Genomic DNA, 27,979 nt, shown 5'->3' with positions numbered 1-27,979 from the left:
CTAAACATGGCCTAACTAAAAAAAGAAACAGATATACTACAATGAGTTAGCCTAGGCCTACCTACACAAAAACAATTTGCCTAACATACAACTAAACTGCTGAATAAAAGTTGCATCGGCATTACCTGATCTCTTGTTGAGCACAATGACCTCACCTGAGAGAATGACGGCTATAGGCTTCCTTTATCCCGCCTCTCGGGAGTTGTGATTGGATTAGCCTACCACAGGTGGCCAGTTTAGAACTGTGAGTGACATGGTCACTTCAATGGCATGACCACTTTCTCTGGTGGTAATTACAGGATAGACTGTTATTAATCAGTACTATAACCCCAGAGGCTCTGCATCCATGCATCAAACTTTCACACTGACCATACCATAGCCTATGTGACAATCTTCTCGTGTAGAATTTACTTTCTTGCCTAACATGCAACAACAAAAGAGCATGACAAAGTGCATTACTTTTTGCGAGCATTTACTGCCATCTAGTGGCAAAACAACAAATGCCCTCTCAACTATGGAAGTCAAATGCATTTCTGCTAAATATTAAAATCTGGATTGTTTTGTATGGTGGTTTAACAATCTCAGTAGTTAGGTTTGATATGTGAACCACACATGTCCATACTGGACGATGGGACATAATACCCCTGATAGGTGCATTATAAAATAAAATAAAACAAAATAAAGATATTTGCCTGCTCTAATTCGTGAAGGTTATAATATTCAGTTTGAACAGTTATGCTAGACAACTCTAAATGTAGCCTGGACTGGTCCTGTCAAACGTGCTTCCAGTGGCTGAGGACACAAACAGGAAGGAACTTAGATATGTTGACAAACCAATCATAACCAACTTGCTTTCCACACCCTGTCGAATCATCCAATCGCCGAACACACTTTTTAGTGATCTCACGGTTTTACGTCGGTCGAGCGTAGCCGGTGCTGTCGTTGTAGGTGACTTATCTCCCTCTGAATTCAAGGTAGATATGCTGAATGTGTGTACTGGCTAACCAGCGTTAGATATAACTCAGAGGTCACTGTTTTAAATCTTGCCAGATTTGAGGATCATAGTCAGACACAGGTATGTTCGGATGTGTTCAAGACATGTGCTCGTAAATTTGGTTCTTCCGCATAGACTTTCAGTTCTTTTTTCTTTGACATATCGCTCGCTAGGTGATCGGCTAGCATTCAGACAGTGAGAGCAATGTTATTGATAGAATCTGCCCTGTTAAACTGCCATGAGTTGTGAATCTTAAACGTATGCAAAATGTTTTTCACTCTTCTCCTTGGTTTGCCTGGCTCTTCAACTCTGTTCTAACTTAGCACAACATGTTAACGTTAGCCTACAAAGTTGCTTTTTTGCAGATGATTTGGAAACCTACCGTTGGACTGACCACCTATTTAACGTTAACGTTATAACTGGCCAACAAACGAAGCTGTGCAGGGAAGACACTTTTAGTTATGTTATGGTCTCACGTTAGTGTTGGTACTTGGTAGGATAAGCATTTCTGTAACGTTTACGTTACGTTAGCTTATGTTGGGTGGCTAGCTCACGAGTCACGACGAACACGGATAACGTAAACGTTAGTTGTCAAAGGCGTCACATGTAGCGTGATCAGTAGTATATTCGGGACTTTCGCTAGTCCTACAATGTTTTGTGATTCGTTTTCCCTGGACTTTAGGGTCGCCATCACCTGGCAGCCATAAATTGTTTTTCGTGAGATGAATTCGCTGCGTGACGTGTGATGCCCCATCTGTCAGGCTGTTTTAGTCACGTTGGCCCGCTTTCAATGTAGCTGCTCAGCGGTTTGTATTCTCACGTTTATTCAGTAGCCTTCATCTTTGCTTTATCACTTCAGTGTAGCCGTGGCTCGACTGCATTTTTCGCAAGGGTAAATGCATTGTAAGTCACAGGGGATTTCGGGGAAGGGGCCGAGTTTTTTTTTTTTTTTTACACTGTTAGTGAGTCATCCCTTCCCCTTGATTCAGTACTTTGGAATGCGTGTTCACCGCACTTTCTCTCTCGAAATAAAATCATGAAAGTCAGTAGTGTGGCCTGGATTGTGAAAAACATGGGAGGCACCATTTCCAATAGGTTCTAGGCTGTTTTACAGTCTTTCTTTGTGCTTAGCCCATGGTGTCAGTTATTGCCCCTACAAAACCTAGTAGTGAAACAAACACACGCTCTTTTTCTTACTGTGACAGTGTTAGCCCCTGCATACAAGGTCGTGTGTAGAGCTATTTCTGTAGGAAGGCTTAGCTAAGGGGATTTATCTTTTTGTAATTTCCGCTATGAAATGATCTACCTCTGCCAGTATTTAACTCCTTCCATTCATTTCATGAGTAGCTATGAAAAAACACCCTGCTGGGGACAGGTACATTAAGGATGACCACCAAGTGGTGTTCCAACATGATACCACTCAAAACTGTTCCAAATGGAATATGATATTTGTAATGCTCACACCTGGAATTCTTTGCTGCTTAGGGTCAAAGGTGAAGATGTCTGGAGATATACCCCTCAATATCAACATCAAGGAGCCCCGCTGGGACCAGGGCACCTTTATGGGCCGAGCCCAGCATTTCTTCATGGTGACGGACCCCAGGAACGTGCTGCTGTCCGGCCCCGTTCTAGAGGATGCCCGCGTCACCATAGAGAACTACAGGTCAGTTTGTGACGAGAGAAACTTGTTTAGTGTGCAGCTGAGCCACTGCTGAAAGAGGAACATGTGGTTATGCAGAACTACTAATGTAGCTTGGCAATTGATGGAAAGATGGTTTCTAAACTAAAGTTTTTATAGGGAACAGGAACAGGGTACCAGATTAAACAGGAACATAACCTGATTACTTTGGAAAGCCATGAGTAAGATAGAAATGGGGTAATGTTACCCTGGGAAGTTAGAGGTCAGTGATGAATTGAGGGCAACATTGGGAGATGCCAATTGGTTGGCATGTGGGAGGGCCATATTTTTACCAATGGGTGCTGCTGTTTAAAGGGTGGGTGTTTACAAAATGTGAGTCATTGTTGTTGGGGTTTGTGGTGGGCTGTATAGATGGCCATATACTGTATATAATTACTGTTGATGAATGGGATAGGGATGACTACATTGATTTTAGGATTGATTGCATTATATTTGTATAGTCATTGTTAAATGTTCAAAATATGATTAGAGTAGTCTTCATGACTCTTTCTAAATGTTAACGTATCATTTTGAATGCCAGCTTGTGCTGTGAATGTGCTGGAAGCTGGTACTTTAATTAGCTCCACAGGGGAACAGCTGTTTCCCTGTACTCTTTGCTCCATAACAGAGCCCGACAGAGGGAAGCATAGTATCATAATTCCTTTTTTCCATTTCAATTTTGTGATGAGTGCTGTGCAGTGCAGTGGATGAAGAAATGCATTGAATAGGAATTATGAAAATTTTGTTAGACAGGCTTGTCCTGTTTTTTTGTATGTACCTTGATCAATTTACATATCATGTATTAATTAATTTAATAACCTTGAGCCATTGGCATTTGTCTCAGTGTTTATGGACCATTGACTTTAGATCTGTCAGGAAGACCACTTCAAGTGTGTGTGTGTGTGTGTGTGTGTGTGTGTGTCCGTGCAGACAAGGTATTGTGAAACCTGGACTGACAGAGGATGAGCTCTGGAGAGCCAAGTACGTCTACGACTCGGCTTTCCACCCCGATACTGGCGAGAAGATGATTCTGGTTGGACGCATGTCTGCCCAGGTGCCCATGAACATGACCATCACTGGCTGCATGCTCACCTTCTACAGGTAAATATCTCTCATTCAGGTGAAAAGCCTTTAATCACAACTCCCATGGGTTTAGAATTAAGATTTTAGCGTAAATAATAGTGTGTAGGAAGAATACTTAAAGGGATATTCCGCCATTTTTGGAAATACGCTAATTTTCCACCTCCCCTCGAGCAAAACAATCGATATTTACCTTGTTCCGGTTCATCCAGCCATTCTGTGAGTCTGGCGATACAACTTTTAGCTTCAGCCTAGCATAGATCCGATTCAATGATTTCCAAAAATGGCGGAATATCCCTTTAAAGACCCTCGTATGCATTTGTAGGCACTAAACTGTAAGAAACTACTAAAGATGAAATGCCTTGTGTCTTTATTAGCCTTAAGATATAGATAAAAACAAACTCACAGAATAACCACAACAATCACATACCCACATAGATGTTGTCCTGCATGCGGTCTGATCACATCTCACCTGCACCCCACTATTGGTGCCCACCCTTGGTTGACCTGACTGTGTGAGGTCAAAAGCCATATGGCAGGTTAAACCAGAAAACTCACCAACAGGAAGCCTCTTAAGCCTAATGGTGCACGATGGTCACGGCCCATTGGTCTGACCGCCTCACGCGCTATAGGTCATCGCTGCTGCCTTTCAGTCTATGTATGGCCATGTTTTGGACAGCATATCAGAGAGACACTAGTCTGGGTCTGAAATGTAACTGGAGACTATGGTATTGATCAAGATGTCTTATGAGGAACCTTTGACCTTGCTGTTGCCCTTGAAAGGCTGTGTGGTACATGGGATTTGCACAGATGGGTTTCAGGGCTGCATGTTTTGATAAAAATGCAGAGAGGTGTTTTAATCCACACATTTTCTGTTTTACTCTCTTTCCCCTCTTTCCTTCCTGTTGAATCATTTTATCTCTTCACTTCTCTGTCTTCTGTCCATCTCCACTCTTTCTGTCCCACTCCATATTTCTCTCTCTTCTCTCTGCAGGACAACCCCAGCAGTGATCTTCTGGCAGTGGGTCAACCAGTCCTTCAACGCCGTGGTCAACTACACCAACCGCAGTGGCGACGCTCCCCTGACAGTGAAGTAGGGCGACTTGCGTCTCTTCCTCCTTTCCTCCTCCTCCTCCTCCTCTTCTACCTCTCTGTGCCGCTGTCCCGAGCTGCAGCTCTCACTCCTGCCCTCTACCATCGTGTGTTGCGGTATAGCCTAAAAACGCACGTTTCCTTGCTACCTCAGCACGACCTTTGACCTGGGCCATTGCACGCTCATCCCGGGTGCTGGCGATGGCTTCCTCCACATCCCTGCAGATGACCGTAGATGCGACATAAAATGCATGTTCTGGACTTCAGATCTGAACAGTTGGGTCGTTGGAGGGTTCAGCTGAAGTTATGTTCATGAAAAGCGGATCATAAATCAGTCCATTTGATTTCCCAGTGACTGATGTGAATATGATTTTGCCTGTTCTGTTGTATTGTGATACATTTTAAAAAAAGAAGAAAAAATTACATTTACAGGGAATATTTATGAAATTGATGAAAAATATGAAAATATAGCATTTTACGTATAAAATGAGAATGCATGGCAATTGAGTATAGCCTGCTTGAGATCAACATCTCACTGTGCCAGTGATCAGTGTGATATGGCATCATCTGTTTCAAAGCTGCTGAGCTGTCATGTTTTGTGATTGGCTGGAATGTTGCTCTGCCTGTTAGCTGGCTAGGTGGGCCCAGAGAGGCACTGCAGGAGAGCTTGGGGGAACCATGTGCAGTATGTGTGGGCTAATTATGAAGCCTGTGAGAAGAATGGGTGGAGTGCTGTGGGATCTGACCATGTGCCCTGTCTCTGGTTCATTTTGCAGTCAGTTGGGCGCAGCTTATGTCAGCGCCACGACTGGAGCAGTCGTCACAGCACTGGGCCTGAAGTCTCTTGCTAAGGTATGACCTTAAACACAGACACAGACACAATACACAGACACAGACACAGACACAGACACAGACACAGACACAGACACACAGACACACAGACACACAGACACACAGACACACAGACACACAGACACACAGACACACAGACACAGATGTACGATGCATGAAGCACAGCCTAAGGTACCTCAAGCATATACTCATCCAGAGAAGCGTGGCACAAACCACACCATTCTGCTAGGTGTCACATGGTCCACAGAGTACCCTTCTTGTAGCAGACACGAGACATGCAGTCATAACAAGGCTGGGCTGTGAGTGTCTTCTGTGAGCCATTCTTTCATGTGGGCACCGCTCCCACATACTGGCGCACACGTCTAGTGAACCACCAGCTGGGCTTGTTTTGCCCACTATCTCTTTCTTGGCCCCGTTTTATCTGCTCGCTCTGCCCCAAGTCTCTCAACAGTCAAACGGTCTGGCCAAAAAAAAAAACGGGTAAAATTGTTATTTGTCCACAAATTACAAAATAGAGTTCTAGGGAGGTTAAATGGTGGCCATTTAAGTTGCATTTTGCAGTATTTGTGCTGTGTATCATATGAGCATAACTCCACTTGTTGTGGAAGGAATCCACTGGTCAGTTACTGGCTTTCGAGGAATTCTTTTCACATCAGTTGATTTATGTAATGGCAGCATGGTACTTGTCCGGCCATGTTGGTGCCATGCACGTCCTATGGTGTTCAGTCCTACTCTCAGGGGTAGATGGATGGATGAAGTATATTAATGCCCAAAGGGGAATCTAATACCTGTACCATGGACCACACACGTCAACAATACAAAGACAAGGACTGTGCAATGTACAACATAATAATAGATAAATAGATAGATAATGACACCAAGCATAGACACTGAGAGAGTGCAATAGCCACATCATCATTGATAGGGTGCAAAATGCAATGCACATGCTATGCTATGCCACCCATGGCAAAGTCCCATATTACTACAGCAATCTGTCAGTAAAAGTCTGTCAGGCATACGATTGGCTACAATAATCATTGGATGGTTAAGACCAGTCTTTGCTCTCAAAGCTCTTTGATGAGGCCAATATCTCTGTAAATGGAGTGTGAAGTCACTCTAAGCACAAGTGGCCTGATGGCTTGCTTGTCGTGTGCTTTAACCCGCCACTATGAGAAGAGCAGGTTGTATTGCCCACAGATGGCTGGCCTGCTATGCACATTAGCCTTTAGATGGGTCTTGCATATCTCTTGAACATAATTTACCTCCGCCAAGGAGGTATATGTTTTTATCGGGGATCGGCGTCTGTCTGTCTGTCTGTCTTGTTTGTTTGTTTGTTTGTCTGTCTGTCTGTTTGTTAGCAAGATAACTCAAAAAGTAATGGATGGATTTCGATGAGATCAAATGTATGACAACCTAGGAAGAACAATGCAGGCGGAGGTAGCTGCGCTCTCGGAGTGCTTTTCTAGTTGTTTTTATGGCACTTCAGCTTCAGACAACAGTCATCTGCTTGTGTAATATGTACGTTGATGTAAAGGCATAAAGGCATGAAAGCAAGTCCTGGGAATTGTATGAATGCTCTGCAAACAGAACACAGCACACATGGTTGTATTCCCAGGAACCTATAACTACTGATAGATTGTACTACGTGTTACTGTGGAATAGCTATAGTCATACAAATGTCCCCTGTGTAAATAGCTATTTTAAGTTGGCAAATGTCTATGTGCAAAATTGTGAAAATGGGCGATATGACTTACACAGTGACTCAAATTTGTGTAAACAAGGAAAATTAGTGGAAAATGAGTGTAAATAGTGTAAATTAGTGTAAATAATCATTGAAAATGAACTACACAAGTGCACTTGCTTGCTACAGTAAATGGCTTGCTAAATGGCTAAGTGATCTGTCACTGCTAATCTGGCCAGACCCTGATTGATTGCCGTTGACATGATTGCTGTTGACTTGAGTGCCTTGTAGGTTTGAACGCTCATCGCTCTTCTCCTCTCTTCAGCACCTGCCTGCCATCATGAGCCGCTTTGTGCCCTTTGCTGCTGTCGCCGCGGCCAACTGCATCAACATCCCCTTCATGAGGCAGAGGTGAGTCATCGCAAAGATGCCCCCGAATGGTGTGTTCATAAGCAACTGGGAAGTGGGAGAATTCTGTCTACATCACACCTGAACTGGGAACTTCCCAGTTTGAAGTGGAGGTTTTAGAGCTTTCGGAGAGAATGTTTTGACATCATTCAGCATAGTGAATGCTCTCACTTTGGAAGTGGGAACCTTCCCATTTCCCAGCTGCATGAACGCACTATAGTCACTCCTCCACACACAGCCTCTGTGAAGATCACTCGTGTCTCCCTCATGTCATGCAGTCAGTAATTTAACACAATAATGGTAGTGGTAGTAATGATGATCGTGCAAATGATCAAAACGCTAAAATGATAGTGTGGAAGAATATGTAGGCAGTCATCTGCCTACATCTGGTCATCTCAAGGCAATATTTAGATGACCGTTTAGTTGTCCAGCTATTTTTGTTGGATGGTAGAGTAGCAGTCCTAGAGAGGAGAGGATAATGTATAGTGTCATAAAGAGTAGTAGAGTAGTATTGCTCTTTCATGTTCTTTATTTACTATTATTCATTGCTTTTGTTTATGTAATGCACATTGGATTACCCTTATGTATGAAATACGTATATTTTTCAGGGGTCTCAAACTCGCGGCCCGCGGGCCAATTGCGGCCCGTGAGACGATATTTTGCGGCCCCCGACCTGAAGTCGAAGCTTAATGTTAGTGCGGCCCGCGCAGATGCATCTGGGCATTTTATATTTTGTAACAATCGTGGGCCGGGCTCTATGGCTGCGCTACCATAGCTCAGGCTCGTGACAACAACGCGAATTAGCAATTGTTTACTTGCAACATGTTCCAGCCCGCAACTTTCTGTCAAAATAATAATGTAGGCTAGTCGCCTCTTGAGGGTATTTTTTATGCGATAAACGACACGAGTTAAAACAGACGGGAGGTACGGTGACAAATCTCATTTGTAGCCTAGACTCCACCTGCTAGACATCAAGTGTTTCGATTCAAGCAACGTTTTCACGAACTAGCCCCCTCATTACAAACTACACGCAGGAGACGTGCGGTTTGTAATGACGCGGAAGCGATGCATGCAGGCCATAGTTTTGCACAAACTGAAGCAGAAATACATCAAATGTTGAAACAAAAAATCACGTTTGATGAGGTCTTGGGTCTGTTATTCACATATTTGATTCTGAAGTATGTCTGCCTTTTGGAGATTATGATCGATCGTAATTGACAGCTGATCTGGGTGCGTCTGTGAAGGTGCGTCTTTTGAGTGAACGACAGTGTTTTCTAAGCGGCTACCATGCTTCGACCCTCTGCCCAACATAAATGGAGGTGCCAGTGGTAATTGAGATGATAGTACGGACAGCTGAAAAACTACAAAGTCACTTGTGACAGGCACTGATTTGACCAGGCTACTTCATTATACAAAAGCTTTGCGTTAGTAGCCTAGTAGGCCTAGCCATAGTTTACTGTTGTTGGTTTACATTTTACTGTTTTCAACCTATGCGGCCCCCCAACCAGTTGATGTTGGTTACAGTGGCCCCCAGCTCATTTGAGTTTGAGACCCCTGTTTTAGATAAACTCGCCTTGCCTTGCCTGGCCTTTTATGCAATAATATTGAAGGGCACTCTAGAGGCGAACAGTAGAACAGTGCTGGTGGGATGGCATGGGCCATGAGGTGTATCTGACATGTTGTGTTCCCACAGGGAGCTGAAGTACGGCATCCCCATCACCGACGAGGAGGGCAAACGCCTGGGCGAGTCCACCAAGGCGGCCCAGCAGGCCATTGTGCAGGTGGTGGTGTCCCGGATTGGCATGGCCGTGCCAGCCATGGGTGAGCATGCCGCCCTGTGCCGTGCCCGGGCAGTGCCCTCAGTTGGCCTCCAGTGTGGGCTGGGCTGTTATTGATGTATAAGGAGCTGGCCTACACCAGGCTTTTCAGTGTGGCGCTTGTGTCAGAGGTATTTTAAGGATGCAGTTTTATCACAGACGATTGTATAAGTGGGGCACAGGGCGGGAGACTTGGGCAGCTCCATGGATTGAAGCTCAACCATGATATGGGGTTGTAGAGGGGAAACCAACTCTGCTGCTTGACGTCATGGGATGAAGAAAGTCTAATAAAGGGGGAGTTTATTAACATGGTGAAGGTGACTGATGGGTTGCTCTCTGGTTTTTGCTGTCATATTCTCTCTCTCTCTCTCTCTCTCTCTCACAGCTATCCCTCCTGTTATTATGAATGCACTGGAGAAGAAAGCCTTCATGAAGGTATTCGAAGACACACATGCACATTATTACTTAATTCCACATGAATCAATACCATGGCAAAAGCCTTACATGATCAGCAATAGAACTAATCGAATAGGCCTGGAAGGTCAGGTTTGTGTCTCTTAGGTCACTTTCACACTTAGTTTCAATGGACCCGGAACTCTGTTTCAAAACCAGGAAATAAACTGCTGTTTTTGCGACGTTGCCAAGCGATATTGGTAAAAAGCAGCCAGTGTTTATGACCTAAAGGGACAGTCCAGTTAAGCAGACCCAGTGTGAATGCACCCTTACTTGCTCTCCCACACTGTTCATCCTGTTCATCCGTCTCCTCAGCATCTCTCATCTCTTCTGTTTGTGTTCCCAGCGCTTCCCCGTGCTCAACGCTCCAGTCCAGGTTGGCTTGGTGGGATTCTGGTGAGTTTATAAGATAGAATGCACAGAGGTCTAGAAATGATGGTCCATAGCTCTCCATATTTAGCTTGACGCTATCGGTGATAGTGATGATGGTGATGATGAAAAACACTTCTGTATTTCTTGTTTTTCCCCACAGTTTGGTGTTTGCTACTCCTCTGTGCTGTGCACTATTCCCCCAGAAGAGGTATGTAAATCTGAATGTGTCGGTAGCACAATTTGATTGTATACAGTAGTTGGTTTGATCAGTGTGTCTGAATGTGTGTCAAGAGGTGTGTGGGGTGCATTTATTTGTTTGAACAATGTGTATCTGTGTTCAAGTGCTGTGTATCTGACCTGTGTGTGTTTGCTTGCTTCTTCTGCAGCTCCATGAGTGTGAGCAGCCTAGAGCCGGACGTTCAGGAGCGATTACGAAGCAGCAGCCCCCACATCTCTACCGTCTACTTCAACAAGGGCCTGTAGACACCCCCCACCACCTCACCCTCCACCTCACTCCATAGAGCACCCCAATCAGAGGGTACAACCCCCCCTCCCCCTCCCTCAGCAGATGACTCGAAGGGTCCCATACAAATGTGTTCATACTTTGATATTTTGTACTTCAGTGTTAAGTTAACTCCTCTGATCCTCATCTCCATACAAAGAAGAAAAATGCCCTGAACTATGCTGGAAGGATGTCATTAGGTCTGACACAGTGTGTGTGTGTGTGTGTGTGTGTGTGTGTGTGTGTGTGTGTGTGTGTGTGTGTGTGTGTGTGTGTGTGTGTGTGTGTGTGTGTGTGTGTGTGTGTGTGTGTGTGTGTGTGTGTGTGTGTGTGTGTGTGTGTGTGTGTGTGTGTGTGAATATAGCTTTATGGATACAGAGATGATGAGTGGGATCAAACATTGGTGCGATTTTGTGCTACCCATCTCTTAGATTTGGAATGAGTGAGTGGGTGTGTTGTGGTCGTAGGATGGGGAAAGGTGGATATTGACATATTGCTTATAACGATTTATCCTTTTGCAACTGAGCTTTGCTTGCTTGCTTTATGTATTTATTTTTGTCTTGAGTTTTGCTGTTTTCTTTTCATGTCTATTTATTTAACTCGTATTTATGCTTTTTTTGAGTTGCTTCTTTTTGTGTTTCACAGTGCTTGGTCAATCCTATTCTTGGTGATGCAGATCATTACCACTGCGTCATCTGGTCCCCTACTTCTGTTACACATATTTTTTACTTTTCAAGAAGTATGAACTTTCAACTTACAGGTTATAACTTTTTCGCTCGCTCGCTCGTTCGCTCTCGCTCACTCACACACACACACACACACACACACACAGAGCATGCTCTGTCCTGTGCTCACAGAAGTGCTCTTAAACTCCATGTCCTTCACACACACTCAGTAGCAGGTTCTAAATGTCTGTACAAGCCCACCTGTTTCTTTTCGCTCTCGGCGTCTCTTGCCTCTGTTGGGTGTGTGTTGGTGAGCACGAGTCCCTCTCTTTAGCAAGTACACCCACATCTGTTACAAGTTGGCAAGAACCCACCAGCGTCCTCAGGTCAGCCCCTGACCAACTAAATTGGTTAGCCCCTGGGACCCTTAGTGTCCCCTTGGCTGTAAACATTAATGGTTGAATTTTTGATGTATAGTAAGTGTGTCTGACAGAGAATGTCTTGACTTGACCATCTAATGATTGTGGTGTGTGGTTACTGAATATTTATGGTGGCTATATGTTTTACTCAAGTAATTTCGTACTTTGTGGGACTTATATGTATTCTCCCTTTCCCCACACCCACTGAATGCACCTCTCTGTTAACACTTGACTTGACTCATTTACACGCTTCGTCATTGTAGAGTTTGCATTAGCAGAACCGCGTCACATGGTCTGCTAGCAGTTTCTCTTCAGCGCACTGACACAGGCAATAGCACTGTTGCTAGCAGATGTTAATAGTATATTAATAGTATATTAATAGTAGGACTAGTTTGTGTTTGTTTAATCAAGAGATGTTGAGACGTGCAGGGTTAAGCAGCCGTTGACCGCCAGCCAAACAGATCAAACTGTGTGCAGTGGTTATATGATGTGCTTTTATGACCGTGGCTATTTAATTGTCAGATCATCGACTATAATCATTGTTTTTTTTTATTAGCTTCTTAGCTTCACTTTAATCCAAAATCTGTCTTTGTACTTGGTAAGGAAAATAGTTTTCTGAAACGTAGTGCTCTATTCTTGTGTTGTACTGTTGAAGAAAAATGTAATGCACTACCTGTTGTATCCATTAGGTGGCGTCAGAAGCACAACCATCCTAAACATCCTTTATAGATTTACTTATGTGTGCAGTGTGTGCTTTGTATGTGTTAGTGCTTTAATATTGTGATGAGGGATTGTCTGTGGATTTGTTTGGGCCTAAACCAGTGCACTCCTAGAAGCTCTTCTGTACGTTTAAAATGCTGTGTTGGCTGTTTTTTCTTTTTATGAACTGAAACTGGTGGAACTATTATGCAAAGAAGACCTATGATTGATAATTTAAAAAGGGCACTAGCTGGCCCATTTGTGCAAACTGTTGTTGGTTGATATGTTATGCACAAATATACACATCATCTTCTTCCGGTTTGTGTGGCCTGCTGTTATAATCAGGCGATAGACAGGCTCTGGCTTGTAGACCACGTATCTGTGCGAGATGATGGAAATGTGATCCACAAGGTTAAATCGATGGGCAGATAAGTAACCTACAATGTCCAGCTACTACCGTGTGTCACCATCTTCTATTTGAGGAAATCAGTTGTCATTTCAAAGGCCGCGGTGGAGGGGTCTTCTTGTCCCTGAATGAAGTCTTGCACTAAGACCATGACCTACTACAAGTAGACAAACTGCAGTACATGAGAAGGCTGCTATCTTGTTCAAAAAAGTAATGCAATATCTTTCATGTTCTATAATGTATTTTAAGAGTGGTGTTTAACATGCTATATCGATATATATCTTTATAACTCATCTTGTTGCACTTGTGTCACACTCACCGATTTGTTTTTCATTTGCTGTTTTTCATGTGAACTGACATCTGGCATTTTAGAACAAAATCCGCCTTTCAGAAGTATGTTGAATATACAGTATATATTGAATGTTCAAGTATAGAGTCCTGAGGCTTTGAGTTTCTGTGCATTTTACAGTTCAAGAGGCCCAGCCAAAGATAATGTATGTGTAACCAATGACAAAACGTATAGCAGTGACAAACTACGTAAGCACAATGTGTCTTTGAGTGAGAGTTGCTCCAGCTTTAAGTCAGGTGTGGCTGTTAATGCATTAAGCTGCATAAGACAGGATTAAAGTACTCGCGCACATGAATGTCAGCACAACACCACTCACACGTCAGTCACTTAAGGGTGCTCATTCATTCATTCATTCATTCATGTGTTTTGTTCGTTTGCATTTTGTATTCATTTGGAAGACATGTTACATCTTCATGAGATGTATTTACCCTGAACAATGAAATAATAAAGTATATTATACCAATTTATTTGTTTGTTTTTTCCCCCCAGGTAAGTCATGTAGACCTGAACAAATCTCCTACTCCCTCTAGAATTCCTGTCATGTCTATAATTGTAGCATATAGAGAAAAACTAACATGGTTGCACGCATACCACGCAAACATAAAACTATTAATTTATCGAAACACTTTGAATACTACAGAAGTTTATAGATGAACACAAAACACATAACCACCAGCAAAATGTTACCCTGCGATGCACTTCTAACAGCTGTAAAGGATTAGTACAGCTAGCACCCTTCATAAGAAGTTTTAGCAGCAAGGGAAAGAATCACTCTTTGTACTGGAGGATTCAGATAAACATGGATTACAGGGCAGGGCTCCTTAGCCTGTTATGACAACATGCACTACTGTACTGTGTGCACACATACACACACACACACACACACACTTGAAGTGGTGTTTTATCTCGGTTACCCACCATGGCATTAGTTGGCAGCAGCATTAAGTTCACGGGCATGATTCCAAATGGCAATTGGCCTTTGCGGGCTAAAAGTCTGTGATTAGACCAAGTCATTGGGTCAATGTGTTGGGCAGCGCATTGTGAAGTGTTGGAACGGGATTATATGGGTAAAATATAGTAATGTGTTTTTTTTGAGTTTCAATATTAAGGATAATATTAAGGATTTGAGTGATTTGATTGTCTCATAATTTCGGTCTAGATAATTTCGGTCTAGATAACTGCTAAATGGTTTCATGAACATAAAATATAACTTCAGTTTAACAAAAGTATAATACTAATATGCTTGTGCTCCCCTCAGGTTTTGTTTTTCTTTCTCCTAGTAAGTAGTAGTACTCTTGGATCACACTGACCGAGGTCAATCGTGTTAAAGCAGGCACTAAAACGTACAACATGATTAAAGTCTTGCAGGTGAACAGCCCTTATCCAGTCATTGGACTAATCAGAAAAGAAGCTCTGGGAGGCTGCCTTTACTGAGGTTTGTTTTTATTTATCGTTGAGCAGTAGTGATCACATACACACCTGCCACAGCCCTGGCAACTGCGCTGGCACCTGCCTGCGTGCTGAGAAGTGCCCAGCTGTGTCGGTTCTCAAGCCTGCCCCCTCCTGCTGGAGTTTCCGGGCAAGCTATCATTATCACACAGCTGGGCGAGGCCCGACAGCAAGCAGTGGCAGCAGCGCAGTCGCCCAGGAGTGCAGGTCCATGGAGGAAACAGCAGATGCTTGAGATTGGCTCATAAAATGCAGTTTAAGTCTAAACGGGACAACAAATCATGTGGTCGTGTCACCAATTGCCATTTAAGCCTGAAGGGAAACGGCAATGGGTGACAAACTGCATGATTGACGTCCTTTACTTAACAATACCTCAGTAGTACTGTAAGTGCATGTTATAACATACAAGGGCAGTTGGAGATGACACAGTGATCCCTTTGGCTCCATAACTAGGACTTAAACATGGAGGTAGACACCATGTTAAGATTAAATAATGTGCATACATGTGTCGCTGAGTGTACATTTTCCCTCCAAAATCAGATAAGAAAACTTTCCTTCATCAAACAGGTCCACATAACTAACTGTGTTCATCCTAGATATCTTGTTTTTTGTTCATACAGTACTAGGTATTCCTGGGGTCCATACTTTACTCTATTTCTCAACCACAACTTTCTTAGCTGCCTCTAAGACAGAAGCAATGTCGACCTTATCCCCAAACTCCTTCTCCTGGTGTTCAAGAAGTATGCCCTGGGAAAGGGGAACAAAGTAAAACAAAAGCCTCAATCAGTGCACACACATATCTCACACAAATAAACACTAACGACACTTGACAATCGTTTAAAATCATCTCTGGCACTTCTGGAGCCTCATTACAGACACTTCTTATCTCTGAAATCTCAGTTTAGTATGGCATTTAGGATTTTTGGTACACAGAAGCATGTATCTATTCCTTATTGCATTTAGGAAGATAGGACTTAAGACAGGAATTTGGTCATTACAGAACCATCCTTACTCAAGAATCTCTTAACTTAGGATGGTACAGACCCTGTCCTAAATTCAAAATAACTGGCAAAACTGACTGCAACCGTTTTGCCAGTTCAACTGACTGCAACCCAAAAGCCCAACACTGTCTTATTGGGTTGTTGCCTAGTCAGAGATAAGATAGGACACAGTCATGAGTTTAGTAACTACCTCTGTAACAGGAAGATAGGATTGTTCCTGTCTTTGAAACTTAAGATAGGACCAGCAGTTAGAGCATTTCTTCTGTACTGAGGCCCCTAGAGAGCACTTCTGCACCTCTGTTGCATTATTTGCTACTTTGGCGTGGCCTCCTAGTCAGGCTAAACAATGTCAATTTATTTGTATAGCACATTTAAAAAACAACAACAGTTGACCAGTGCTGTAAAACAAGTGCTGTAAAACAAACAATCAGACAAACAAGAAACATACATCAGACTAAAGATGCTAGACGGAGCGGCGTAGTCGCCAGTGTGCCCGTGACACCAAAACAAACAAACAAATTTACAAAATAACAAAATCGCTACACAAAACAAATAATGCCGTACGGAGCGGCATAATCGCCAGCATACCCGTGACACTAAGACATACAGTTCAAAGACAGACAACAAACAAAAATGAACAAATAATAACACAGACAAACAAAAACACTCAATAAGTCCCAAAAGGCAATGTTGGCGCTTTGCCGGACATGAATGCAACACTGAATCATTCAACAGTAATGTGATAACTGGAAAAAACAGAGGAGATGGTAGCGCTCATATTCGTCTGAGCTAAATAGATTGCCACTGATAACTTAATTACCCAAATGACAAGCAGAAGACAAAAGCATCACTTAGCAAGATCCCTCCAGGGATGGCACTTGGCTAGAACACTGGGGGAAGGATTGTTACTGGCTGTGCCGTAGTTACCTGCTTTCCTGATCCTATGACGTACACTCCACCCAAGATGAAGCCCTCTCCCTTCATGTTGCCCTTGTAACCTGCACTCCAGGCTCGCTTGAAGTTCTGCAACACTCCCCAACGCAACATGCCCATCCCACCCATACTCCTCGGCTCCTGACCATAGAACGATTTCTGGGGGGGGAGCAGGACACGAAGTTAGATCACAACAACAACAACATCAAAAAACAATATACTATTTAGTAGACTATTACTATTTAGCATGAGCTGTGTTCGAAATGTACACTCGTTCACTCACTCTCTCACTATATAGCATTTGCTATGCGTGGCTGATTCACTACATAGTGTCCGAATGAACATTTCAAACACAGCTATACTGTATTTGACTTCTCTTCCTTCCCTTTCCTAGACTTTTTCAACAATTCTTCTCCTCCTCTACTGCGTACAGTAATTTATACCACCACTCCTTGGACTCTTTTTGTAAAAGGAGCTGCACAAATGTAAATAGTCATTATTTTATGCTATGACAATACAATTTAATTTCAGGCTATGCATGAAATAGAGAGTTCTACAACATGCAATGGACTCATATACCTTCTCATCCAGATAGATGTCCCCAGCGAAGTGCGGTCTGAAGTCCTGGATCTCTGTGTCGATGTTCTCCTTCACAACGGCATAGAGAGGGACCCCAAGCTCCTCAAGCTGGGGCTTCAGAGAGGACAGCTCAGAAGCCTCCTAACACACACACACACACACACACATACACACACACACACACACACAATCAGCTTATACAGCCTATGACTAGTACAGACACAACCTCGTAGAGGGATATTAAAGGGATAGTTCGGGTTTTAAGACACGAAGTTATATGGGTTCCCTGTCAGCAACGTTGTGCATCAGCACTGACTTACCCCCCGACAGCGTCCTGTGAGCCGAGATCCAGCCGGTTTTTGATCGTTTTTGATGCCGGACTATTTTCTTCAGCAAGTTTCTGGGGTCACGAAAGTAAAGTGTTTTTCTTCTCAAAACCATATGCGTTCAACAGAGTGATATATTTGCACCACAAAAACGTTGTCCAGCTGTCAGTAGCGCGCAGTGATAGGAATCGCGAAAAATAAGTAAGTGATAACGAGGTTTGAATTTTTCCTGGACAACGTTTTTGTGGTGCAAATATATCTCTTTTGAACGCATATGGTTTTGAGAAGAAAAACACTTTACTTTCGTGACCCCAGAAACTTGCCGGACTACTTTCTTCAGCATCAAAAACCGGCTGGATCTCGGCTCACAGGACGCTGTTGCGGGGTAAGTCAGTGCTGATGCACAACGTTGCTGACGGGGAACCCATATAACTTCGTGTCTTAAAACCCGAAATATCCCTTTAATGGAGAGATTACATAATAACTGTAAACTGTACCTCTCTGCACAAAAATCATCCAGGCCGCCGAACTGCCATGATCACCGCACCAGACTTCTCCCACAGATTTTTAGCCTTGAAGCTTGGAGAGTCTGAGAGACAACACTTCCCAGTTAGACAAGTCGGTTTGGAGAGACAACGTAATGTTTTCAAGGAGTTTATCCCCTAATATCATGACATCCTAATTATACTAAGCCAGGCCTATATTCTGCATGAAAGAAGCTATTTTGCAAGAAAGGTTTGATCAGATGGAAGGTGCCAAACCTAACAGACTAAATATGACCGGAGTCTGAGAATATGAGTCTTTCTGAATTCTCCACATGGAAAAATGACATGTATTTGGGCAGATTATTCCAATGACACAGAGCTGACGGAGGAGGTCTCCTGTGTCTGTTTCTTAACAACGACGAAGCACGTGTTTACATCTCTACTGCAGCAACTGTGTGACACAATGCAGGCCATCTGTGTGACTGAGCTCCAGGGGCTTTCATTACCATCTGTGGTGCTCTTCAGATCGGCATCCTCCAGGTATTCCAAAGAAGCCATCGCCGTGTTGGCCACCAGAATGTCAGTGTTGGCGAGGATGATTCCGATGACCGCTGCACCGATTGCTCCCAATCCAACTGTCCAAACACCCATAGCAAGCTGAGCCTCTTCCAGGCCAGCAGGTACAGCTGTATAGCACAGGTATGAGCAGAGAGAAGACGGTCAAGAAAATTGAGAACGCAAATAAATGCCACATCAACCCTCAGTCTCATGACGCTCTGTTAATCAGGCACACAGATGCAAACTCTACCACTTCCAAGGTGCTCTGGGTTTCAGTGTGTGTTGTTTTTCCGAGGGTTACCGAAACAGGCTTTGAGGAGCTCTTCATGCTGGTCAATGGAAAAACACACAGACCCTGAGGCGAGCAAGCACCCTGATTACTACCAGACACATGCAGCAGAAGCAACACCACTCAAAACACAAGTCTCCTAAACGCCTTTACAACAAAAAAAGCTTGCACTTCGTCTACACCAGCAGGTGTGCGTCACTATCAAGCCCAGCCCACGAAAAACATAAACACACTAAATCCAGGTGAGGGTTTAAAGTACCTCTTCGTGAAACATGGACTGGGCATTTATCGCTTTGGCCGTCTGGGGTTGCATTCAGCTTCCCGCAGGTGCAGCCTGGAGGAGTCGCGCACAGCTTTGCAGACGAGGAGAAGGCCCGCAGCCCTCGTGCGCGGACACCGTCACCAAACGCTCTCGGCTCAAGGTGGAGAAAGCGTCCTGGGACTTCCACTGGCCAGCCAGCTACCAAAAACCTCTTTACAGGCACCTGAACAACCTTCTTCTGTGGAACGCCGACGAGCTTGGCGAGGCTTTGAAGCGTGGGGGCAGCAGGCCTACGCATTATTGAGGATGGCAGCGCCAACTCTGATGCCGACCTGGTTGTCATTTTAGAGGCGCTCTGCACAACCAGAGGGCCGCCATGGAGGTTATGGAGTCTTCTAGTCCACCAGGGCCCTGGGCACCTGGATAGTGCTGGTATGAGTGACATTGTGAGAGACGCCACAGTGGGGTTGGGGTTGTTGCCCCACCTCTTCAAACACTGAAATGTGTGTGTGTGTGTACCCTCAGCCCGTTCTGAAAAGAAGAGAGAAAACTACCCTGAGTTGTAGAGCTCTGGGCTAACACTGCCACTGATGCAGGAACGGTCATGAAGATCACATCTCTCTTAACAGAAGCAAAAGCGACGCACACAACATGGTAGAAATAAAGTTGTCCTCAAGGGACATTACAAAAGGTTATCTGTGGCTCTGGGTCTCTAGGAGTGAATGCCCTGTGACGGCTGTGACGCATGAGATCTTAAAAAAATACTCAAATCGCACAGTATTCACTTTCAGGTTCCTTCTTGATTTCCTCCCCTTGGGATTGAACACTACACTCTTAGGGTCATGGTACATGTTCAACCATTAGTCATGACTCATGCTCAAAGATTAGCATAAGCTTTATCAAATGGTTTAAACATACAGTGCATACTGTGTGTTGTATGATACAATGTATAGAGAGGCTAGAGTATTATGTTGAGAACATATGTGCAGGATGTAAGTCTTATGGAAAGGGCAATTAAGATACCATTCGCTTCATCACTCTATCCCATAAATAATCTTCAGCACAACCTACAAGGGTCATTCCACGCCAAATCAACCAGAGCCCACGCACTTGCGTCTCAAAAAAATCTGAAAAAAATACCATGTGTGCCTATGTTACCCAAGAGACACTCTGTAAAATGTTTTTGTGCTAAGATCAATACTTTTCAAGTAACAGCCAGTTTTACAGGGGGAGGGGGGTGTCAAATTTGTTCTGCCTCTTTTTTTTGTCAAAGTGCACAAGCTCATTGTTCAAGAACTAGAATCCGTAGGAGGCTCAAATTTTGCAGGCTGGTGCATAAATAGTAATAGTATGCAGTAAAATCATTACGAGTAGTCTGGATGATCCTGCATGGTCATAGCAGTCCCTCAAAGTTGATCAACATTTTATTGGAGTTTTTGGCTGTGTTCTGTTTAGGCCTTCAGAAGACACATTTTTACTCAACATAGACTCTTGGGTTTTTTTTCTTATTGACATAAGTAGAAACACTCTCCGAAAAAGCAATGAAGAGAAAAGAAAATCCATCAGGGACTGAACAGCAGACCTCACAAGTTTGAAAAATAAATTTGGATCTCATATTCAGAGCACCCCAACACCTTGTGGGAATATGCAAAGATTTTTTTAATATTTTTTTCTATAATCTGCATTACCTCTTCTTTTTAAAAACACCAATTTGACTTGTCTTATGCAAATCTTTCTTTTTCATTTCCCACCCTGAACAAGGGCAAAATGCACCATAGAGATCTATTGAGAGAATTGTTTTGTGTAGAGTAACCACCAGGTGCCACTAAAATCACTGAATCACTGAAATTGGCGGGTGGGGACAAAACATATTGATCTCAATGGTGCATTTTGTCCATGTTTAGGGTGGAAAATGAAAAAGAAAGATTTGCATAAGACAAGTCAAATTGGTGTTTTTAAAAAGAAGAGGTAATGCAGATTAACGAAAAAAATATAAAAAAAATCTTTGTATATTCCCACAAGGTGTTAGGGTGCTCTGAATATGAGATCCAAAATTATTTTTCAAACTTGTGAGGTCTGCTGTTCAGTCCCTGATGGATTTTCTTTTCTCTTCATTGCTTTTTCGGAGAGTGTTTCTACTGATCTCAATAAGAGAAAAAAAATCAAGAGCCTATGTTGAGTAAAAATATGTCTTCTGTAAGCCTAAACAGAGCCCAGCCAAGAACTCCAATAAAATTTTGATCAACTTTGAGGGACTGCTATGACCATGCAGGATCATCCAGACTACTCGTGGTGATTTTACTGCATACTATTCCTATTTATGCACCAGCCTGCAAAATTTGAGCCTCCTACAGATTCTAGTTCTTGAGCAATGAGCTTGTGAACTTTGACAAAAAAAAGAGGTAGAACAAATTTGACACCCCCCTCCCCCTGTAAAACTGGCTGTTACTTGAAAAGTATTGATCTTAGCACAAAAACATTTTACAGAGTGTCTCCTGGGTAACATAGGCACACATGGTATTTTTTTCAGATTTTTTTGAGACGCAAGTGCGTGGGCTCTGGTTGATTTGGCGTGGAATGACCCACAACTAACATCAACTCAGCACCACCATTTAAAATGACCAATGCAGAATTCATTGGTCACAACAAATCCCTCTTTGTCCACTAGCAGGTTTACGTAAGAGCTAGATTTAATCCCCTCCGAGAGGAGCAGACCAAGCCATGCACGAGGGACAATGAGACATAAACATAGCGTGTTTTATTTCGGAATTATATCATCTTCATTTTAAAAAAAAAAAAAAAAAAATCTTGCAGAAATTCACGGTAAGAAAACTGACGCCGCCTAGAAAAGGCTACGCATTTGTTGTCCCGTTTGTTTTCTCTAAGCATTGACAAGGAAACTGTTTTATTATTGTTCTTCTCTCACACCCTTATGAAGACACTCAACCGTAAACTGTCGTAACCGAAATTACCCGTCATTCTGACGAACTCAGCCTGTGTGACCAGTTTTAATCGGTCTGGTATTTCTAAACCAAGATACGGTCACATCCCTAGTGACAAACAGGATTAGCCCTTTTACACAATTAGGATCGGTCAGCTCAAAATGAGTAACCCAAAGTAAACTAACACTGGCCAAAGCCATCGCAATGACCGTTGAAAGATAACGTTATCGGTTCATCATTAGCGATAACAAAGTCCTTAGTTTCGTCTGACATCAGCATAAAGCAGATGTCAGAAATGTTTTCGTGCACCCGTGTAAACGTTACGCATTACTGAAACACTGGCATAGAATATCTGATAAAAGAGAAACAATTCATACATTTCCTGGTTTGAAGAAATGGCCCCAAGTAAGCTATGCAACACAAACATGTTGCTACAATCGCGTAAAAGCCTAGTTTGTAAACATCTTCTAACGTTGACTTAACTGATGACAAATCCGAGCTAACCAAAGTTAGCTGCTAGCTATCATATCAATTCTACACAAACAACAGCGTGATGCGACATTAACATACGTACGGTGACATGGTTAACGAATGAACCTAGTAAAATCATAATAACATATATATACACTTTTTAGAGAGGCATTGTCACTCACAGTTCTTCTTCAGCGACTGAAATCTGCAGGTTCTCTGTACAGTGCGTGTTTCCTAAGTAGCCTTGTCCCAAAGTCTGAGTAGTCGAGCCCCGCGCCACAGGAGATATAATCGAATCAGATATCAAGAATGCATTTGTAGCAATGCAAATGGGAGCGACCGGTGTTTGGTGTTGGTGACAGGTGTTTTCGCAGTCATTGATTCATCAAAGTAACGATGTATGTACACCCCACCTTTGAATTGCTCAAAGTTAAGTTTAAAATAGTTGTAATTATAGGCTAATCCAGTTGAAATGTAATGTAACTTAGGCTATTTGTTAATTGTATTATTGGTCTGTTTCATTCAAGATAGGCTAGCTAGGCTATTGAATGGGCCTATTTCATTCAAGATACTGAAACAACTGTGTAAAGACAGTTCACTGTGAAATTTATTAAGTACTGTAGGCTATATGGTCAGCATATTACACACCGGAATATACACAAAACAATTCATAATAGGTTACATTGTCTGAAAAATAGAAACAAGTGGCCAGTTGCTGCTAATGTAAGACTGCTTGTATGAGCATCAAACCTGGCTGCTCTTTAGAGTTTAAACACAGGCTTTCATAGATAGGGTGATATCAGGTAAAATGGGCCATCAGGTAAAATGGGCCGTTTAAGGTTTGGGGGTCCCAGCCCCTCTGGAATTTAGAGCCAATGACTGCAAAGGATGTTAAACTGTTGTCATAACTGTGCTTGACAAGTAACAGGTGATTTGATTGGTTTATGGTTGCTATGGTGGGCAGGGCAATAATGCTAATCAAGACTGCACCAGAAAACTGTGTGGTAAGTAGCCTGGCATAGCGAATCTGACTAAACTATTATAAGGATGATAAATCTATAAAAAAACAAACATGCCCATAAAAAAACTATGCAAAATATCTGTCTTGATGGCATCCATCAGACTTAATGTTGTTAGCTTGATATATGAACATATTTTTTGGAAAAATCATGTTTTTCTTGGCGGCCCAATTTACCTTAACCCATTCAGGTAAAATGGGCCATATGGTTTCAGCTAAAATGGGCCATCCTATGGGCCCATTCTAATGGGCCACATACACATGTGTGTGAGTGAGTGTGTGTGTGTGTGTGTGTGTGTGTGTGTGTGTGTGTGTGTGTGTGTGTGTGTGAGTGTGTGTCACGGTGTATCTCTCTCTCTCTGTGTGTGCACACACACACACACACACACACACACACACACACACACACACACTTACCATGACCCCCCTCCCCCCACCACCAGTAGGCTATGGCAAACAAGAAGGAAAAATGTTTTTATCACACACACACACGCACTAGTAATATTAGTTAGTAATATTAGTATTTTGAATATATCGATTATCAATTTTGAATGTGAATTTTTGTAATTTACACATTTGTTCTAAACACACACACACCCACACACACCCACACACCCACACACACACACCCACACACACACACACACACACACACACACACACACACACACCACTGGCATCAGTCAGGTTCCAAAATTGACTTTTTTAAGTGCTCATGGGTTTGCACCCACGATGTGTTTTTATTAATGCCACATATGAATATGTTTGTTTAATGCAGTCTAAATGTTATGTGGCTGTATTAGCAATTGTATTTTAAAAATTAAAATGGATAATTAACTATAATTTCCCTTTAAAATTAGACTGGCCCATTTTACCTGAAGCTGCTGGCCCATTTTACCTGAAACTGCTTATGCGAAAAAAGTTGGCACAGCTGATGTTTCAAGAACTGTAGGGCCTAAATACTTATATTTTTTTACATACTTTCAACACAAAAGTATGAAAAACAGTCATTATTAATTATAAAAACACTTGGAAAAGGCATAGATAACATTGTATTACTGTCCCAAGTGATTTACCAAAAAGTGGCCCAATTTAGCTGATATCACCCTACATTCAGACTTTCTTTAGCACCAGCAGGGTACTTAAAATAGACTTCAAACTTCAATACTTCACTAGAATGTCGTAGCCTACAAATAAGACCTTTGTTTGTGTGTAGCAACCACGTGCCACATTGATAAGTTATTATAGCCTACACTTTACACAAAACAGTATTTTTATGTTAACGCTACAAAAAGTGTGGCATAATCTATTTCACGGTCTCCTTAATCTTGCGTGCTGTTTGGAGGACAGCCAGCAGGTTGACTTTGTCTCCAAACTCCTTCTCACGATGTTCCAAGAGAATACCCTGTAAAGGAGGAAAACATAATGTAGCTTAAGATCCTCATGAAGGCATCTCTATTCACTTAAATTCAAACACACACTGACATGCATTCTATTTATGTATTTGGTTGACTGTCCAAGTAACTGTTAGCCTACTAAAAGTCCATACCCTACTGTACCAACAGGCCACTGTAGGGCTACATCCACATCCATTAAGTTCAGAGTATGCACCTGTTTTTCTGGTCCAATCACATAGACCCCTCCCAGAATGAAGCCCTCTCCCTTAAGGTTTCCAGAAAAGCATTTTCTGTAGGCCCGATGGCAACTCCTCCACACCCCAATACGAAGGAGACCCCAGAATCCCATGTGACGCAGGACAGGGCCATAGAAGGTTTTCTGTTCAAAGGAGAGTTCTGAATTAGATTCATCGATAGAACATTTCATGCACAAAAAAAATGTGACATGGGATTAACAAATGTGTGCCTGTCTGTTTTCAAATGAAGAAATAGTTCTAGAAACCTAACCATCTAGAAACCTAACCATAAAATGTATAGTTCTACAGAGCTTTTGTACTGTGCAAGACTTTTAAGATGGACCTCAAAAGGGGTGATAAGCAATACAATACAAATACAATACAAACATTTAAGAGCAAGGTCATCATTAGCCTATTGGACAGATTAAGAAAAAGTAGTTTGTTTTATCACTAAATTACTCCTAGATGTGATAGGATCTGGAAAAAACCATTACATGGTGAAATAATAATAAACCTGATTACTGCTCATTTTCTACCCTCTGGTGAAATTTCGCCAACTTCTGATATCATCATTACTTCAATATCCTGGATACCGTCCCGTATAGCAACATCCTATCCTATTGTTTCAGAATATTAAGTTGGTGAATTTCACCATGTGATTGCTTTCCCCAGATCCCATCACATGTGCACACTGGAGAGGCGAAAGACTTTAAATCACCGTCACATCCACAAACATGTCCCCAGCAAAAAAGGCTTTGAAATCCTGTATCTCGGTTTTGAGGCTTTCTTTCACCACCGCATACAGGGGGACGCCCAGCTTGTCCAGCTGGACCTTCAGAGAGGACAGCTCAGAGGCCTCCTGCAGGATGACAAACAAGCCACAAGATCATCTCCAGGTCAAATCACAGGTCAAAGGTCATCTCCTTCTTTAAAGTTCTTCAAGGAGGCACATGAAAAGACAATAAATATGTGCTAAATGCTTCTTTAAATGTTATTTTTAGTTCCCAAAAATACACTGTTAAGGTTATTTTTTACTCTGTGAAAATTGTTTCAAGTTATTCAGTGTTTAACCTACATAGTGAAAATATGTGAGAAGGTCATTCAAGAATAAAATCCTTTGCACTGCACCTCTCTGCACAAAAATCATCCTGGTCGCCGAACTGCCATGATCACAGCCCCAGAGTTCTCCCACAGGCTTTTCCCCTTCACAATCTTCTCATCTGATATTGTAACTGAAAGAATCAGTAATGGTAAAATTACTCAATAATCAGAATAGTAGCATACTGTATGTATCTTACAACAACAATATAGTCTTTCTAGATTAGAACATGACTATGAGGATATATGTATAAGGAAATATACCTCCTGTTGTCCTGAGGTCTACATCTTCCAGAACCTCTAAGCTGGCCCATGCAGGCTTTTTGATTAACAGATCTGTGAGGGCTCGTACTATCCCAGCCAAGAAGAGACCAAGTGCTATCAGGCCCTGGGAGAGTAAGCCCATGGTTGAGACCTCCCCTGCGATCACACACTCAGCTGAAACAATGGGAGAACTAGGTCATATACACACATCTTTGGGATACACACACCATAACATGCAGGACAGCGTGATGAAAGTCACAAAAATATTCCCAGGTTTACGGATTAAACCAGTTATGTAACCTCTTGCTGTTATTCTTTTCTTGAAGAACACTCAAAGACCACCAGAGCATTGATGGACAACAGCATGAATTGTCGCCATTGCTCATCGAATCTGAATTCTTATTTGGCAGTTTGCTGGCAGCAGAAATAGCATGAAACAAAAGGTAACAATGTTTTGGGACTAGCCCATCATCAGTTTTTAAAAAAGTAAATGTATGAATACCCATGCACAGTACACTGGTATTTTACACTGTGTAGTAGGCTATTGTTAATTTGGTATTTTCAGCATGACAATGGTACTGTCCATGGTATATCATTCTGGTATTGTGAGTTGCCGGGACCGACAAGAAAACTTTGTTCAAAACAATAACATCCATTTTCCCTGCACTGCCTGGTTAAACGGTTCGTTAGTCAGATTGAATTCACTGGCTGGATAACTTCTTCCTGATCTACGGTCTTTTGACATGAAGAGGCTTTACAGTACGCTGTAGCAAAATGTTTTCACAGAAACGAGAAATAACATCAAACTTTCTCACCAACATTTTGGCTAGAAAAACATTTGCGAGAGATTGGTACTCACCAGTGTGTGGTCCGTCAGGCACTAATAAGATGAGGAATCTCTCTTCTGTTTTCATCTAAACACAAAGCTCTTTATATTCCTTCTGGCCAATCATATTGCAGGCTCTGTGCTCAAGAATTCACCAGGATCACATATTCTATAGTGCGTCTGTTTGACAGCTCATTATGGCACCGTATAAATCCTCCAGAATCAAGACCTATAGATATTTTGCTGTAATGTTACATAAAGAAAATAAACATGAATTATGTACATGTTTGTTTCATGAAATTTAATTTTTTTAAAATACACTGGAGCAAGTTAAATTCCTCGTGCTAATAGGTAGGGGATTTCAGACAGCGGCCATTC

General features: G+C 42.5%; 2 protein-coding genes and 1 pseudogene across 5 annotated transcripts; 1 reads left to right on the top strand and 2 right to left on the bottom strand.

Moving 5' to 3' along the window:
• Window positions 1-914: 914 nt before the first annotated feature.
• On the top strand, window positions 915-13,932 carry sfxn3 (sideroflexin 3). Of its 2 annotated transcripts, none has more exons than XM_062520476.1 (11): window positions 915-974; window positions 2,480-2,657; window positions 3,603-3,773; window positions 4,747-4,845; window positions 5,621-5,696; window positions 7,703-7,788; window positions 9,479-9,606; window positions 9,988-10,037; window positions 10,402-10,451; window positions 10,588-10,635; window positions 10,814-13,932. In XM_062520476.1, the coding sequence occupies exons 2-11, from the start codon at window positions 2,494-2,496 to the stop codon at window positions 10,908-10,910; spliced, it is 969 nt and encodes a 322-aa protein (XP_062376460.1). In that variant the 5' UTR covers window positions 915-974; window positions 2,480-2,493; the 3' UTR covers window positions 10,911-13,932. The 2 variants fall into 2 exon arrangements, with proteins under 2 accessions (XP_062376460.1, XP_062376459.1); XM_062520475.1 differs by having other exon boundaries at window positions 939-1,075.
• Window positions 13,933-14,893: 961 nt separating this feature from the next.
• Window positions 14,894-23,063, bottom strand: LOC134064524 (peroxiredoxin-like 2A). 3 transcript variants are annotated; one of them, XM_062520472.1, is made up of 8 exons: window positions 22,945-23,008; window positions 19,689-19,880; window positions 19,347-19,658; window positions 18,747-18,926; window positions 18,253-18,344; window positions 17,430-17,570; window positions 16,845-17,009; window positions 14,894-15,663 (listed from the first exon to the last, which is right to left on the bottom strand). In XM_062520472.1, exons 2-8 carry the CDS (start codon window positions 19,792-19,794, stop codon window positions 15,568-15,570), a joined length of 1,092 nt encoding a protein of 363 aa, XP_062376456.1. In that variant the 5' UTR covers window positions 19,795-19,880; window positions 22,945-23,008; the 3' UTR covers window positions 14,894-15,567. The 3 variants fall into 3 exon arrangements, with proteins under 3 accessions (XP_062376456.1, XP_062376455.1, XP_062376457.1); XM_062520471.1 differs by having other exon boundaries at window positions 19,347-19,880; XM_062520473.1 differs by lacking the exons at window positions 19,347-19,658; window positions 19,689-19,880 and having other exon boundaries at window positions 22,945-23,063.
• A 1,742-nt stretch (window positions 23,064-24,805) lies between these two features.
• LOC134064523 (peroxiredoxin-like 2A) lies at window positions 24,806-27,774 on the bottom strand (annotated as a pseudogene).
• Window positions 27,775-27,979: the final 205 nt, after the last annotated feature.

Source organism: Sardina pilchardus, chromosome 18 (genome assembly GCF_963854185.1).
Source record: "Sardina pilchardus chromosome 18, fSarPil1.1, whole genome shotgun sequence".
In the NCBI taxonomy this organism is placed as follows: domain Eukaryota; kingdom Metazoa; phylum Chordata; class Actinopteri; order Clupeiformes; family Clupeidae; genus Sardina; species Sardina pilchardus.
This window is presented reverse-complemented; position numbering and strand designations above follow the sequence as displayed.

What these genes read in the sequence shown, in the direction of transcription:
- sfxn3 (XM_062520476.1), top strand. Translation starts at nt 2,494, where the DNA reads ATGTCTGGAGATATACCCCTCAATATCAACATCAAGGAGCCCCGCTGG. An exon ending in TGCATGCTCACCTTCTACAG is followed by an intron (nt 3,774 to 4,746) that starts GTAAATATCTCT and finishes TTCTCTCTGCAG; the next exon opens with GACAACCCCAGCAGTGATCT. An exon ending in AGAAGAAAGCCTTCATGAAG is followed by an intron (nt 10,038 to 10,401) that starts GTATTCGAAGAC and finishes TTGTGTTCCCAG; the next exon opens with CGCTTCCCCGTGCTCAACGC.